This window comes from Pseudomyrmex gracilis, unplaced genomic scaffold, assembly GCF_002006095.1.
Source record: "Pseudomyrmex gracilis isolate BER0280 unplaced genomic scaffold, ASM200609v1 scaffold_4, whole genome shotgun sequence".
Taxonomy (NCBI): Eukaryota; Metazoa; Arthropoda; class Insecta; order Hymenoptera; family Formicidae; genus Pseudomyrmex; species Pseudomyrmex gracilis.
In genome coordinates, this window is record NW_018020588.1 from 775,497 (window position 1) to 792,884 (window position 17,388).

Sequence of the window (17,388 nt, forward strand, 5' to 3'; positions counted from 1 at the left end):
TTTGATTATCTAATTGTATTATATTACTAAGTGTGTTGAGATTATTGTGTTAAAAATCTCGCAGTGCTCCGGAAAACAGAGTTTAATTAACCAGAAAATTATCCTGGAAAAAAGTATAAGTTTATGAGAAAGAAATACATGTATTAACTTTCTTTACTTCTTGACGCGTCGCAACAGCTTAAATTGAAGCATAAAGTTTCTCATTACAGCTTATATTTTTCCTGTTTGCTCAAAATTTGCAAAAACTTAATTAGGAATATTTCGCGACAAAATTAATCTCTTGTTAACGTTAATAAAAGGAAAATTTCTAAATTTAGACTAAGAGAAAAAAATAAATGACGTTTAGCCTGCAGCTTTCGAATTCGAATTATTTAATAAACGTCTTAAAATAGAACATAAGTATAGCGCAAGATAGAATGTAAAAAAATTAACTTTAGTAAATTAACAATAGTTTTATTTTCAAGAGATAAACACAATTCAAGTTAGTTCAATGTTATAAAATACTATAAAATAACCGTTTACGGTGTTTATTTTACTTTGATAGTTTATCGTGTTTTTTAATACACTTTAAAATATAAGACTCTTCAGGGAAAAACATTTATATGTAGTTAACGAGCGTCAATGATGATATTCTTTTAACGAGCGAGTTGCGGTATATTTATTTATCTCGAGGGACTAATATTATAGAATTACCGTCTAATATAAGAAGATTTACGAGACATTCTAAGGTAACTAGTTTTCTCAAATTAAATTCTTGACTGTCGGTCACACGCGCGATGTAGATACAGTGACAAGTAAATGACCATGACAACTCTGGAATAAGCGGGGGAAAAAAAGAAAAATCAATCTTTCGGCGCTTTTGAAACAACTCCGCGGCTAATTACAGAGTCAACGGAGGGTTAATGAACGAGCTCTCGTTTTGTCAAGACGAGACAAAATAATCGTTTATTGCTACGTAAACGAAGAACCGGAAAGATGAGATAAAGAAGAAACACAATCTTACTCCATAAAAAACAAAGCTTAATTAAATTTGCATTAAATATACCGGTGCTTCTCAAGAACATCGATTTCTCAACAAAAAATTGAAAAACAGAAATAATTATATATTTATAATTAGTGAAATTGATTAATTATATAGAAAAATTCATTAAATTAAAATAAAATCAAATACACTAAAAATAAGTGAGCTTTTAACTTACTATTATTAGTACATTAATTATCTACAAATTTCTCTCACTCTCTCTCTCTCTCTCTCTCTGTTTAAATGAATAAACTTTTGAAAACAAGAAAATTAAGAGAAAAGACAGAAGTCACGAGAAAGGTAAGAGAATCTTAACGTATTAAAATTATAGCTTAAACGACTCCCCATTGCCACGTAAAAACTGATAATAGCTCCCGGGACATATTGAAGCTGGTGTTCACATTATAGCGAATCGCGTATTATTTCGGTACAAAGTTGTGAGATATACATCGTGTTTGCAGTGGTCCCAGGCGTGACGTAGCTTTAACTGTGTCTGACCTGCTTTTTTTTTCAAGATTTACGATCGCTCCTCGAAGCGAAGCCGTAAGTATCTCGCGACGAAATCTCAGCGAGAAATCGAATTCTTTGTTTGCGAGAAATCGCGTTGTGCGGATAAAGCTTCGCGCAAACTTACCGTGAAGTTCTCAATCCAGAAGCATCTCGCTCGAAGAGCGTTTTGTCTGACTCAGATTAGTTACCGAGATATTGAAATTATCAAATTATCAACATTTTTCGACTATTTTATTAGAATTTATTTCCGAAATAACAAAGAGAGAAAAAAAATTAATTGATAGTTAAATTAATCTATACTCAAAGTTTAACAAGTTACATTAGTTTTTTTTTTTCTGTTGCACTTAAAATAGCTTACAATAAATTAATAATCAACAATATCGTCAAATCAATATTATTGTGTAAATAATACATTTGTACAAAATCTATATATAGTCATGTCGTGTTCATGTGCTTTGGATATAAATAAATATATATATATATATATATCTTTCCCGTTTTCTCGCTATAAAAGCTACCGATATATCTTCCTTGTGATTGCTGCAGTGTTACTCTACACCGGGATCTTTGGCGCAATAATATTTGATCCTTTGCGTGTATGCGGAAAACGCGGGATATGCCAAGAAGGGATGTTCGATCGGCGCATGAAATTCAGGATTTCTGCGCTTTACACCCGTCATATATTTCTCGCTTGCATTCTACTTTCGACCCAGGCTGTTTCCCGAGGTTCGAAACTCTCTCTATCTCTTTCTTTTTCTTTTTCTCGCCCACGCCGCACCGTTCGGAAATGCGTAAGACAGCGCCAAATAAATGCCAGACAAGCTGCGATATTTTACTACCGACCAAATAAAACGAAACGTAAAAGAAGAATTTCGCGAGAACGATTAATCTTGGAGACCTCGTTTATTGGCGATAGTTTCTCAACAGCGAAATACAATAACATGGACTCATCTTGAGATAATTACGCAGTAGATAAAAAACAGTTGTTTATATGTACAGTTGCCTACGTACAACATTTATGTAGGTCCATAGATATATGCGCATATATGTATAAGGTTTCATGGCTATAATAGTTGTTCAAGAGCAACATGTGTACTCGCGCGTTATGATGTAAACACACGCAACAAGAAACTTGGTGAATTTCCTGAATTATGATTTATGAAACAACGGGGAATCTCGGTATATATATATATTCGCACCAGATAACCAGTTCGATATATTAAATCAAAGTTTTAATATATTAAATAAAGATAAAATACTATTTGAATAGCCTGGCTGGAAGGCACGTATATAAAATAATTGTATTGTTTCGGAAATAATCAACAAGTCGATAGCAATGTGTAGAACAATAGACGATGCAAAATAATTCCACGTATAGAATGGAGATGTACAATACACGTATAACTGTTTACTCATATTGTTTTATATTAACACTTTACGATTTTATTAATATTCAATTGATTTGAATAATAGAGGACTTAAGTGAATTTAACAAATAAGACAATGAGCAACTTTCGACCTAAATAGGAATTAATTCTTTTGCGAGATTTGTTTGCTATAAATTGTCCACAAAACTGATAAAAACCAGACACAGTCTGTTTAAAAATACATATCAACAAATAAAAAAAAGTAACAAAATTATAAGTCTTTCAATGGTCGTTCACATTACAAAATGCGCAATATAATAAATCGAATGTGTTCGCGTCTGTTATCAGTTGAAAATTAACGGTCAGTTTCATTGGTTCATATATTTGCCCGAGAAAGTAACTTATTAATTAATTTATTAAGTAATTTATTAACATTTATTAAAATTGTTTTCTCGATCTGGAACAAGTAAGTTTTGCTAAAAACATTAAGAAATTAGAGAGGCAGGAAAACGCAGAGCGCAGGAAAATTCTCACAGAGATATATTTCTAAATTAATTTCAAAAGAAGATGGGCGAGAAATTCTGCGTCATGAATTTCTCCCAGTTTATCTCGTCTAGTTCTTGCTTCTGCTACTGTGGCGGCATTCTCCTGATTTTGCCGCTGTTTCAGCTTCCGTAGCGTGGGAGCCGTGTTACGTGCTTGTCTGCTAAAACAATTACCGCGACAAAGTGGCGTAGCTAATTATTGTTAAGACTTCGCGCCGCTTCGTCGAATTATTATGCGCGTCGCATATCGCCGAATTGCCGCGCGTTACCTTCGGATTATCACATCCGGTTCATATGGTACACCCTTCGCGCAAATTATTAATATAATTATTATCTAAGATTGTCTCTCACACCGAAACAAAACGGAAACAAGATAAATCACATATCCTTGCAAACTCGGAGTTGTGTAAATAAAAGCGGGACGTTTGAACGTAAATGTTTGTCCTGTAGCATATTCTCTAGCAGTATTTGAGTCACATTCTTTGTATTGCCGCCTTTGTAGTAAAGACAACAATGAGAATTGATTTTATATAAAAAATTATGACTGTGTGAAAATAGAAAACTCCAGCGTGATGACGTGACAGTTTTTTTTTTTTTTTTTATTAACGACAGTAAAAGAATAAACTTTGAGTCTATAAAAAGTGTATCGTATACCGATGTTTGCATCATTTCGAAATTTATCTCCTGACGAGTAAAGCGAAATTGTTCTTTAAAATTCTCGCAAGAATTAGAACTATTAACCAATCTCAACTTCACTAAGAAGCAAGAATCCCGAGCTAGGATTAAGTGACTGTCTTTCTTTGCCGCATGAATATTCTCATCGAATTTCTGCGTCTGCGCTTTCGCGTTAAAACTGTCGCAAAAGTTGTCGAAGAAACGTCGACATCGACGTCGCGCCAAAAATCATACTTTGATCCCGAAATTAAAGGAAATACGCCGAATCTAAAAAGTTTTGCGATAAGCCAAATCCGAAGGAAATAGTTGTTCCTCGACAAACTTGATTTTGCAATTTCGAAGTCTCAAGAGTGGTTGTGCGGATCCAATCGAAACTACCCTGCGGTTAAGTCTTATCACACAACGCCATTACGTTCACGTGCTCTGCTTTTATTTGAATGTCAGTAACACTTCTAATTGGAAAGTAAATAATTCTTCTTCTTTTGTGAAAATAATGAAAGAACAAAAACAATTCTTGCTATATTATTAATTTTACATCGAGGGTTTTCCCTACTATTAATATTTAATTTTTATTTTTTATATTTATTGTAATTTTAATTATTTAATACTCATTATTAATATTTTTAAATATTTTTCTCTTTCTCGTTAAATTTTTTTGCGTGCTAAAATTTTACAATTTGTATTAAATCAATTGTTACCGTTTTTTACCGCTTGCTAATCTTATCCGTCAAATTCGTAATTTAAGAGAAAGTTAAGATTGTGTGAGAGAAGCTTATTTGTATCATTATCTGCAAAACAGTTTTGAAGATATATATGTGCGCATTAGTTTACAATATCTCGCTAGAAACACACCAACTTCTATTGGAAATGTCTCACGTATCATGCCCGAGACGGAAGAGGGTGGATAATATTGCAATTGCAGTTCGCACAAGTAGTACGTGTGCGGGGAGACATTTCGCCGTCCTCATACGTGCTCGCCTATTCTATAAAAGCTTGCACGCCCTCCAAATGTGTCACACATGCGGAAGAACACTTATGCACTTCGAATAATTTTATTGGTTTCATCGCACCCCGGTTTCTTCTGTGTTTTGTACGTTCCATTCCTTCTTTTTGCACGATCAAAACCTATTCGCTACGTCGACCCGATCATCCGCTTCTTCTTTATCCGTTCTCTTATCGAAATTATCTTACTTCCACACGAATTCGAAAAAAAAAGTATTTTTAATAAAACGAAACGATAGTTGAAAAATGTTATTTCTATCAGAGAATCTCTCTGCCACTGACACACCTTCCAATATCTCGCGTTTAATCCAGCTCCGCTCTCTGTTCCATTTCGAATTGTCAATGTTTCTTGCTGTTATATTCTCGATACAGAATTTATCGATTGCAAACGTTGACATTTGCTTTTTGCGAAAATGAACTATTTTTCTCTTTGCCAACGTCAACGTCGTCAGATAATTCGTATATATGTGAGGGATCTTTACATAATTTAATATTCACGAGAAGTAGAGTAATGTAAAAGAAAATATAAAAAACAATTTAAACACGTATAGAACAAAATGATTTTATTTTTTTACGTGATGTATTATATTTCATAATAAAAAAAAAAGAAAAATAAAATATTGCATTTTATCGCTGTGCGAGCGATAAAATTTTAGGTAGATAAAAGCTTTTGGATTTTGTACAATAGTACTTACCCGTCGGTAAATGGCCACGTTGAAAATCAGCAGCGCGGCGAACGGCAACATGTAGTAAAAGAAGAAGTACAGCCAGTGTATGTAAATGGTAATGTAATACTCGTTGCCTCTCAACGTGGTCGGCTGAACGCAGTATATCGTGATGTTATACTTCCAATGATTTTCGGAGAATTTTTCAATTTCCCAAAATCTATAAATCAAATTTTTTTAATTCTTTATTTTTTTAACTTATCACAGGCTATATATGTGTAATTATAGCTTCTAATCTTTATTGTCTTCGTTGTAAATATATTATGTTTGATTACTTCGAGAACACGAGGTGTAAACAAGTTTACAACAAGTTCAACAAAGAAAGGTAAAAAACCACAGAGCCTATGGTTCAGGAAGGAGGTAAACAATCAAGTTTAACAAATAATTTTTATTGAAACTTATGTTTCTCTTTCTCTCTGGATCGAATATTATTAACATTTTGTTTTTTAACGACTCTGAATGAAGAAATACGTCGATTACTCACTTGATTAGATTGTAAAGAAAAGCGAAGATTACTATAACCAACACTGCCACTTGAGCCCGTCCGTAAGTGCAGAAAGATCTTGCTTTTAGCGGATGGCAGACCGCGATGTACCTTTCCAACGACACCGTCACCGTCAGGTACACCGTAACGAATTGCGCTATGCAGGACAATGGGTACAGGTACCCGATGATTTTCGGGTAGACAAAGAACTTGTAGTTGAACAGTAAACCCGTGTACGTGTAGATGGCTGGCAACCCGTAGATCAATACCTGCAAGCATGTGTGTACACCGTATGTATTATAAGCAATATTGTCGCACAAAAGACAGCTTATAATAATAATAAGAGCTTCTTGCATAAGGTATCGGACTTCATCACGTATTTTTCTTTGTGAATTTGATTACTTTAATTTTTACCGAAAAATAATTAAAATATATTGAAATAATTATATAAAAAATATATTAAAATAAAGTATGTTTTTAAAAAATTATAACAACATTACAATAATAAAATATAAATATAGAAAAAAAATACAAAATCAAAATAAAATAAAATATTTCTCGATCTCTCAATTCATAATGAAACAAATTCCGTTTTAATTATTTTACAACTAATTTTACAAGTTTCATAAACTTTTAAACTGTTTTAATTATTTTATTTTTTTGCAAAAACTTTTCTTTTTAAGATGCTGTTTCGTCTTAGTTGCGACGAATCTTCTCGATTGTAAATATTCTTGGTTATTACAACAAAATATTACAACAAAAACGTCTGTTTATGTCTCGCAGTGCCTTTATGGTCGCGACGTTTGATCGACGAGTGTACAAATAGTTTGTTCGTGAAGGGAAAGCAGGGTACGAGGGAGTTCTCTCTGGATGATTAATTAATAATCCGGTGTGGTTTACATAATGCGGCGTCGAGAGGATAGGCAGGATCTTGCGTACGAGCTTTTCACTTCATCGCTACTTTTACCCGGATAATCAGGATGCTCCTGATTATCCGAACTACGTCAATCTTGCTAATCTTGGTTTTATCAGCGAGAAACCAGCGTGACGTTGTACACGCTGTATGTGCGTATTTACATTAACGCGTAATTCATATTATCTTGACAAACAACGTGTTTTTGACACACGACATTACTCCCTCCTGACGATCCATTTCTTCCCATATGCGTCGCGAATCGCTGAACGTTCTACGAGAACGAATCGAAAAGACATAAATCTCGTCCCGACACATCAATCAATAGGTTTTTATTTTTCGCAAAAACACTTTCACTTTGACATTATTTCCCGTAATTCATAAATATAGAAAGAGATTTTAGTCTTTCGAGAGAAAAAAAGAAGACAAGTAAAAGAGACGAACGTTTATACGCACTTGATAAAAATATGAAATTCTTTTTCTTCTTAATAAAATATCGGTTTACATTATTTATACAAAGTTTATTTTTGCGTTCATTAGCGTGTTTTTTTTATTATGTCTCTCGACGCATGTGTTACGGGATTATGTAAAATCCAGATCGTACATAAACGTGTGTACATTTGACACATAGTATTATGAAAATAGAGATGAAGATATAAATTCTACGTTTCGAGAAACAGCTTAAATTGCGCGAGATAAACTGGGACGCGCCACTGGAATATATCAAAGAGAATTTTTTTTTTTTTTCAGCACGATATTATACGCGTCGCATAATTATTACTCGTGTGAAACGGGTTTTGAGAGCAAAATTAAAACGAGAGGTCAGCACCTGATTACATTGCGATAAAATGTTAAAAGCCCGTATCGCGGGCACGCTTTCCGAAAATTGAATTTTGATACTTACCATCTGTTATTAAACCACCCCTTTCGCGATCTCCATATAAACAAGAAGCTTTAATCACTACCGCTTTGCACGACAAAAATTGATCGATAACAAGTTTTTTTTACAGACACAATATCTTATTGTTTTTTAATAAAACACGTATATAATTAGACAAAGATTAATTACTTACATTATTATTACTTTTTACTTTATAAGGGAGAAATTGAGGTATTTTACATATATGAGATGCAAACCAAGCATCCTGTAAAGTTTTGAATTAAATTTAACTCAAATTTTCATAAATTTGCACAATTTAAAAAAAATTTATCTGCATTTATACACCTAACACATAATACCCTAACACATATTGGCTTGTATCGACCTTAATAGAATCTTATCACAAGCTTAAAAATTTCTTATTAATTTAGGAGAAAAAAATAAAAAAGTAAATTGTGCTTTGTGATTAACAGATACATTTGTACGTAGAATATCTTAATGTTAATTAAAACCGTGCTTGCTGTTATGTATGAAATATTAACTGAACTCACTAGATTACACTTTCATAATAAACCTCCGGAGCTTTCAACCGTAAGTTAACGTTTCACGTTTGTATATAAGTTACTCGCGCACAATTCTCTGCTCTATACTTTAATCTTTTATTTATCGTAAATATAAAAGTTGATTATTTTGGACTTTGTCAATATAATAATATATTTTGTTGAAGTTTTTAAAACTTTTAGTATTAGATTAATATTTTTGCGCACGCAAACAAATTAAGAAAGAGTTGAAGAAATAAAAAAAAAAAGCTCCAAAAATCTCAAATTAAAAACTTCTATTAAAACGATTTATTTAAAAAGAGATTTATTTAAAAAAGCTGTGCGAGAGGTGAGCTAGAAAAATCAACAGATTTCTCGATTCCAATTGCAATTTAATTAATATAACAAATTCTCTTTTGTAATAACAGCATTCTCTTTTGTAAAAACAGCATTCTCTTCCGCGTTGTGCGTTCAAATTTTGCAAGATGTTCAGTAAATACGAGTGAAAGAATTGAATCTATTGTGTCGGAAAAGTCGACACCGTTATCGCCTTCAACATGAGTGCCTTCGACAATATTTTATATCGGTTAATAAAAGCTTGAGAAACGGCAACAAGGCGCGTATAAAGATAAGCCCTTCAAAATGCAACTCGATGGCTTGAAAAACGATACAAAGAAAGATGTTAAGTTATTTTGGAAAAAATTTGATCTGTACTCTGTAGAGAGGATGTACGACTGATAGCCGGTGGTTAAATGCGACGACGATAAACGTTAGGTAATCCAACGGCAATTACAGCACGATCCTATCGAGAATCGCTTCTGGTCATCTGTGCCAATTAAACATTGATTGATTTTCCGATCGGCAGATTGTGATTAATCAAACGTCATCGTTATATTTACAGATTGCAAAAAAGAATTAAGCAAAGTGGTCAACGTATTAAGTTGCATGTAATTATTTTTATCTACCGCATATTTTTATTAAAAAAATAGGTATATGTTCTTCGTTTTAAATTTAATTTAAATTTTGTGTAGTGTTTATTGCAAATAAAATGATTGCATGCTAAAACTATATTTCGGTTTTTAGTCGGTTTATCGTCTCTGAAATTAATAACACATCGTGTGTGCGCAAATAAAATATTCATAGCGAGTATTGAAAATGTGAAATAAATAATCTGTTTATATATAATCCCACGTGTGTAAGAAATATTTACTTGATATTTTAATATATTAGCTATGATATGTTAGCTTTTTTATATGTCTTTTCTTCATAAAAAAAAGAGAAATAATTCAACCACTAAAACCGAATGGTAACTTCTACTACTTCAAATTTTCGATATTCTAGTTTACGATGTTGTATAAAAATTCTTTTACCATTAACGTTTTTAACTTTGATCTCGCGCAAACTCGTAAAAATGTTTAAAAGAAGAGTAAATAAATGTTTCTCTACTGGTTTTTATGTAACTTCTTTGTACATAATTTCTTCAAAGCATCAAGAAATAAAACGCGTGTACACAAAAAAATTATTTTCTATACTTATATTAATTAACTCTTCGCGAACAGACATGGGTCTTCCCGCTTATATCCTCGAAACTACCAGAAAGTTTTTAAATTTAGTTTCTTTATTGATACAGAATCGTTCAAACTTTCGATTTTAAAAATTAAAATAGGAAAAATATTGATTTTTCGAAGATATTCAAAGTCAGGTCTCACAGACTCAGTCTGTCTAACTAGTTGTCATTTTTGCAATCTGTTCACAAAGAATTAATGCTTCTTAAAATGTTTTTATTTTTTTTAAAGTATCTATTTTTGAGTTTTGCTCAAGTTTTGTACGTGTCTTGCAACGTATTGTTCTGAAACAAAAATATTGCATTGTTTGCACACGGAGAAATCGGAACAACCGAAATAAATTGCGAGAGACACGCTTACCGAGATGATGATCAGTGCTGTGTCGCATCTGGCCAGTCCGATCAGCAAGTAATTAATGGACGATTTCATCTGCGGCCGCGACAGGATGATCATTGAGATGGTATTGCCGAAGATCCCAAAAAGACCGATCAAGTTCATAAGTACGCCGTAGACGATAAAGTCAGATAAGCCATTGAAGTTGACCAGCTGTTTGCACTCGATCGGCAAACTGCTGACGTTTTCGATGCTGAAGTTCTGCGCGAACTGGCCAACATCGTAGCTGTCGGTGGAGCTTATTTCCATCGTTCAGTCTTGCGAATTTTTTACTTATTCTTCCGATATTCCAATACCTAATCTTCGATCCCACTGCCACTTCACGTTACCATCTTCAACCCCCGCGAGTTGGTCCTCGTTCGTCTTCGGTTCGTTCTTCTGCTTGGCTTCAATTTCGATCGAAACTTCGCGTTTTTCGAATTCGGCAACTGCAAATATTATCCATGTAACATTTACTGTATAGGTATTTGTGTACAAAATTACACTGTGCGATTTTCTAAATTTAAAAACCTTGTTTTATAGCCCATTCACTTGAAATTGATATTGTCAAGCAAATCGTTTTGCGAGCAAGTGAGGAGAAATCGCGAAGTATCTTCTACATAAAATGTTTTTAGATCTTTTTTTTTTTTTTATTAAAAGAGGAAGGAACATCACAAAAGAGTCTTATCGTGTAAAACTTTTCACGTCAAAAGTATAGACATGTTTTAAAGTTGCACCAGCACTCGTATGACACATTATCAGATCTTCGAAGTTTACTTTTCTTCTTCTATTGTACGAGCGCGTATGAAGTTTACCATTTGCATAGATATATGTAGTTTGCTATTCTTTCCGAATTATTTGATTTTTATCAGAACTCGTGTTGGAAAGAAAAGTTTCATAAATGGATAGAAATATATGACGGTTAAAATCGATAGAGTTTTCTTGATAAGGAATATATAAGGCTATATTCCTTAGCGAAAAAAAATTATCTTTCACACCTTTGTTATCAGATATCGATTTGACGACTCGAGCTGGTGCCGTCTTTTGAAGTCGAAAGATCTCGGAGCGAGCTCAGGCACCATAACGTCAATCCTCGCTACACTCGATTTATCTTACTCTGTGTATTATCTTCGATCATGTTTCATGAAGAGAATCGGATCGGTTTTTATCGTCTTCGCATCTTCGTCGAAAGAGAGTTCCGCATAAACGCTTTTACGGTGAATCGCTGTTTTACGGCGAACCGCGAGCCGCTTTGCCATCCGAATCTTCTGTCGCAGCAGCTTCGGAAGTCTGTAAACTGGCAAAAGAACAATACGTTTATCTCACATACAAATGTAATTCCATTTTGTTTCTCGTCGAATAAAAGAAAAGAAAACTATGATATACGAAAATATCATTCAGAAATACATCATTTCAGAATAACGAAAAGAAATATAAATAAGTTGTTAAGCAAAAATGTACGATAAATCGATGCGTTTCCACAAGTGTTTTTCGATACTGCGCAGACTGTTTAATTAAATCTTTCTCAGGGAGAGCAAAATATTTATTTTCTCTTCGTTATTTTATCTTTTATTGAAAATTGTTTTTGTAAAAATAAACTAAACAATAATTTTATCTTCTTTTGAAGATTATCGCATTATCTTTTTGATTTTACCACGATTGTTTTTTTTTAGCGGTACAATCTCGTTAAAAAATAAACTGCGATATCACCAGTACAGGTTTACGTGCATTTTCGGTGTTATTTTATATTTTATTTGGGATATCGAAGTACCGGAACAACATTCGAAACCGTTTCGTTATCGCTTTTTCTCTCTTTCGTTTTCTATTGTCACTAAAAATCGAAATTGACGCGAAATTCAATTGAATTTTTATTTCTTTCGTTCCTCGCCAGTTTACTGTAACACACAACGAGCGGTAGCGAGTGATAATGTAACTCGATACACGACTATCGAGAACGGTCTTCATAACGTTCAAATTTGATTTTCAAGGATACCAAACCTTCGACACCAAACACAATCACGGTTATAACGTATGATTTATACGTAGATGGCGGTTTTCACAAAGTCAGAACCGATCGACGTCGCTTCACTACGTGTCGAGATTTTGGAAGTAGTATGACAATTTGGAGTGCCGGAAAAGTGTTAACGGAATATCATATTATTCGGAATTTACGACAAAATAAGGTAACAACCGTTATTGTTTCTCATAACGCGCTCGCAATTCGTGTTAATAACGCAATTTGCTTTGCATTATCACACATTGTGTTTACAATCTGGAGAATAAGATCGCGGGCGGAAATTTCTCGTTTTCAGAAATACACGACGATCGTGACAGATCTCATAAAGACCTGATTACACGTGATTCACAATGCATGGAATAATCTACGTGTAACAAAATGAAAGGGTAATAAAGGGCTTACATGCATAGAGTATATCTACTAATATTAAACGCATGTGTTTCTCTTTTGTTTCCGTTCGCGTAAACACCACTCGATGGCGCTTTAAATGTTCCTCTTCCCGTACGCATTCGCGGCAAATAATGCTTTTTATCGTCTGAGAGATCTGATACGAGATAAGTATAGACGCGTTGTGTATCGTGGGAAATAATCTTTTCAAGTGCAACGTACGTGAGCTTCATATTGCATCCGACCGTACAAGTAGGATATCAAGAGCGAATCGATTGTGCCGTTGGACACGGCTGATCGCTTCGGCGACGTTCTCATGTTCGTTTGAAACAATTCTACGGTTAGTGCGTACATGTGCGCGACGCAGGTGTATGTCAGTAATTGTGGTATATCTGTCTGATTTCCGCACCGGCAATCTTGCACGCGTGCTCCATTTCCGTACTCCCGCGCGGCTCTCTCTTCGTTACAAAATTCACGACACCAATCCTCGCGCCGTTCGCTCACTACAAACCTTAACTACAAACGGAACAACTGCAATTTTTTTGCGTAATTCTCTAGCGGTTAACTCTCTATAAAAATTAACTTTTTGTACACAGCAATATATTGCGGAATGCGTTAATGTGTTAAAATGCTATTATATGCCATACAAATATAATGTAGATTATAATTGTTTGATTACATACAATAGGTTTTACATGCGAACAATACTTGTTTTATTACTTTTTTATATTTTTGCCACGTTTAGCTCGAAAAGTTCTTTGCACAGTTCGGCGGTGTGATCCGTGACGGAGAATACGAAATCAGAATCTATTCTTAGAATCAATTAGTCGTCTGGTCCGGGAGTGCATTATACGGAGGATTTGAATTATAATGTGTGTTTCTCCTCGATATTTGCTGCAAAAAATTGTGCAATTAAAAATCATTTGATCTTTACATTAAATATTTTTTTAAAGTTTTACTGAGATTAATGAAACAATGTTTAAATTTGAAAACTGACGAGTAAAAATATATATAAGAACATAAATACAAGACTTCAAGTTATAACTTATAACTAGAGCTAAATAAAAATTCGATATTTCGAGCTCAACTAACTTTGTTTTTCTTCTAAATTGAGAAATATATTTTTATTCAAATGTCAACATCTAAATTTTATTTTGCGCGCTATTTGCGCAATAAAATTTCTTTATGAAATATATGTATAAATAAATATGAGAAAGTCGCTTTTGCGAGAGTCGTTTCTCGATGTGGAAACATTTTTCTTCTGGAAAATCCATGCAAGATGATACCGTCGTATTTCTTTGCGTATTACAAGCTTTATCTCGGTTCTCACGCTTGTGCATCTATCTCTCCGAGAGAGACCTTCTGTTCCCACATACTATTTACAACGGATATACTTTCCTAATGAACTTTGTACACGTTTGCTTGATTTTTCAAACAGTTTGCATCGACAAGATGCGCTAAAATTTCTCTCGACATTTCTCGCAGAATAGAAATGAAATACGATGCGTTTATCATCAGCAACTTTGGAATCCAAAGTCTTGTTAAAACCAGTAAATCAACGGGAAAATTGTAATCTAAGTTTACGACGACGACGCTCGCGCCCTTCTCCCGACGCATTTTGCGCTTGAAACTTAATTGCATTTCATCGTCAATTGCATATGACTCCGATGGTTTTTCCCAAAAAGTAAATGTAGCACGTGCGACTTCATTTTCATATTTCTCAGCTTAAATTTCGCTGATTCGAGCTTGTGCACTTGTGCGTTATTAATAATTTAATTAAGTAATCGTGATTTTTCTATTATAAGAGAAAGAGATCTCACGCGCGCGATCTCACACATTTACATTTTTATATCTACTTACATAATTTTTTTCATTTTTTTTTCGGTGTTGTACTTTTATACATTTCTTATCGCTAATTATTCTCTAAATCCCTTCACTATTTCATCTTTATGCGCGACTTATCTTTTCGCTTGAACCCGCGCATTTTTTTTTTTTTTGCACGACAACTTTTTCTTGCAACGTTGTCCAACTAACATATCATTCGTGTTTAATTTAACTCGTTTCACACCGTAAAAACAAACGGAATAGAAAAATATTATCTCCGTAATTTGCGAATCTTTTTTATCACTCGGTTTTCTCGATAATACAGACGGATTACTCAAGAAACTAATAATTTTTAACTTTATAACGCCCGCATTATATACAAATAATCATTGTCTCGAAAGGAATACTGAGAAGCATCCAAGTATTGTTCTCTTATCGCAATTTGTAAGAGAGAGCTTTTCACTTTATTATGAAATTGAAAAGTTGAAGAAAGTCGGACTTTTTTTTCTTTTAAAAAAGGAGATAACGTCTCAACAAGTTTGATCAAAACCCGTTTTAACAAAGTTGTAACTACCTTTTGCTTAGAACTTTATATCATTTTTGTTTTAATATACATCGATGAGGAGGTTAAAAATTCACTCGTGCAAACCTGCAGCTAAAACTAAAATTCGATATTTAATCTAGAAAGCAACACGAATTTATCTCTTCAAGAATTATCTACATATTGTAATCTGTTTACGTTTCCGAACTCCGAAACTATGTGTGTAGCTCGAAATTGCATGCAAACATTATTTTCCTTATTCCGGCGTTTCTTTGCTTTTTATATCCGGGACAAAATGGAATCTCTGTGTATAAAAAGATATTGTTGATGAAAAAAGAAAAACGAAGTTTCCAGATTAATCCGGAAATTTTTAATTTTTATCACACGATGTTTGCGAATGTGCGCTCGTTCGTTGGAAAACATCGAACGCAAGTAGATTATTATTGAAATCGTGCATTACGCAGATCGATACCATTATATAATGCCCGCCCATTCGTTACATATTTTTCTGATTAATGAACAACGATCGTAATTCTGCTGTACGCGCAATGCCACAGAATCGGGGATTTATACGAATTCCTCCGGAATTTAATTATTCGCGCGCGTGGCATTCTTATCGAGTGTCAGATTTAGAATGACAATCAAATTAATTATCAGAGCTATCGATCATGCTAGAGCATACATAATAATCCTATGAAGAGGATAAGTGAAAAGAAATATTTTTTAAAATAATGTAAGTATTAAACAAAATCCGTTTTAATACACGCGATCATTTTTCGTAACGAAATAACTGTGTCATTAAATTTCTAATCGCGATTTAGAATTAAAATTAAGTCAAAAATCATTGTTGCACTGCTTTGTGGCTTTGTAATCCCGTGTAATATAACACTTCTCTCTCATTTTCTATACGTTTAATTTAAAGTCAAAATCGATATGCGAAAAATATTATCTCGATCACACAGATCAGATATTTTTCGGAAAAAATCGGTGAAAAAATCCTATCAATTTTAGCACTCAGGACACCGAAGACTTGTTCCCATGTGCGCGTGTAATTTTTCGATTTTGCTTTCGCGCGAATAGCGTTTGTGAAAAATTTTCGCGCGCGCTTTTGTTATTTCGCACGAAGTACGTGTTGAATGCAGCGATTTATTGAAAAAAAAAAAAATATCACACGTCATGAATGCAATCAAAAAATAATGTAAACGCGTTCTCCACCCATGTGTCTCCGATTAAACTTTCACGACAGAAAAGAATGGCTGCTCCATGGGGGGAGATACAGCGCAATCAGGCGTCTTATCACTTGTGTGGCGAAAATACATCGTCATTTCGAGAAACTGTGAAAAATCTTATTTAAAAAACCTTGTTTTTTGTTTAGATAAAAGAGAAGAGAAGCTTGGTACATGATAAAACAATACTACCAGTGTTTAAAACAACACTTCGTATTGTCGGAATAAAAAAAATGACACTTTAAAATAAATAAGAAAAACAAAAAGCTATTAAAAGAAAGAATATCGATGCGCGGGCGTAGATTTTTTCACAGATTAGCGTTGTCCGACTATATCAGACGACGATATCTCGCGCGCGTCACAGATCCACAGTAAATTGCGCACGCAAGAAGAGTTTATCTCGAAAAGTGCGCGTCTTTTACATCTTCTGCGGAAGTTGAATAGTTAGTTTTGCAAAACTAAAGAGCTCTGTCAGATTATACCGCTTCTTTGCGGAAACTTCGCAAAGACAGATGAGTTTTTCCCTTCCTCTCCCCTTCCTTCCTGTGTGCGCAAACTCCGAGAGACAAAAGAATGAATTGTAGCGCCCAGCTTGCTGTATGCAAATGAAATAAATGAAAAAAAGTCGCACAATCAACGGAAACGACACGCGTAGCAGCTTTCTTTGTATTAAAAAAATACACGTTTTCACTTCTGTTACTAAAGTTGATATCGTACAATTTACGTAACGTTTTTAAAATGTTATGCCGCTTGTACAACTACACTCGATGATTGTACGATTATCACGAAAGCGTA

General features: G+C 33.9%; 2 protein-coding genes across 5 annotated transcripts in view; one reads left to right on the forward strand and one right to left on the reverse strand.

Moving 5' to 3' along the window:
- Window positions 1–17,388, reverse strand: part of LOC109856193 (FMRFamide receptor-like) — a 32,935-nt gene that overhangs the window by 5,030 nt on the left and 10,517 nt on the right. For 3 of the 4 annotated variants that reach the window (XM_020431222.1, XM_020431214.1, XM_020431205.1), the window contains 4 exons: window positions 11,597–11,895; window positions 10,587–11,047; window positions 6,330–6,598; window positions 5,816–6,005 (listed from right to left, as the gene is read on the reverse strand). In XM_020431222.1, coding sequence (XP_020286811.1) covers window positions 5,816–6,005; window positions 6,330–6,598; window positions 10,587–10,868 — 741 coding nt within the window. In that variant the 5' untranslated portion in view covers window positions 10,869–11,047; window positions 11,597–11,895. Of the gene's footprint in view, window positions 1–5,815; window positions 6,006–6,329; window positions 6,599–10,586; window positions 11,048–11,129; window positions 11,219–11,596; window positions 11,896–17,388 lie in introns of those variants that run through there. The other variant, XM_020431230.1, reaches the window with a different exon arrangement.
- LOC109856176 overlaps window positions 12,687–17,388 on the forward strand; it is a 33,121-nt gene continuing 28,419 nt past the window's right edge. The window contains exon 1 of the mRNA XM_020431174.1: window positions 12,687–12,781. The gene's annotated coding sequence lies outside the window, so the exon portion shown is untranslated. The remainder of the gene's footprint in view (window positions 12,782–17,388) is intronic.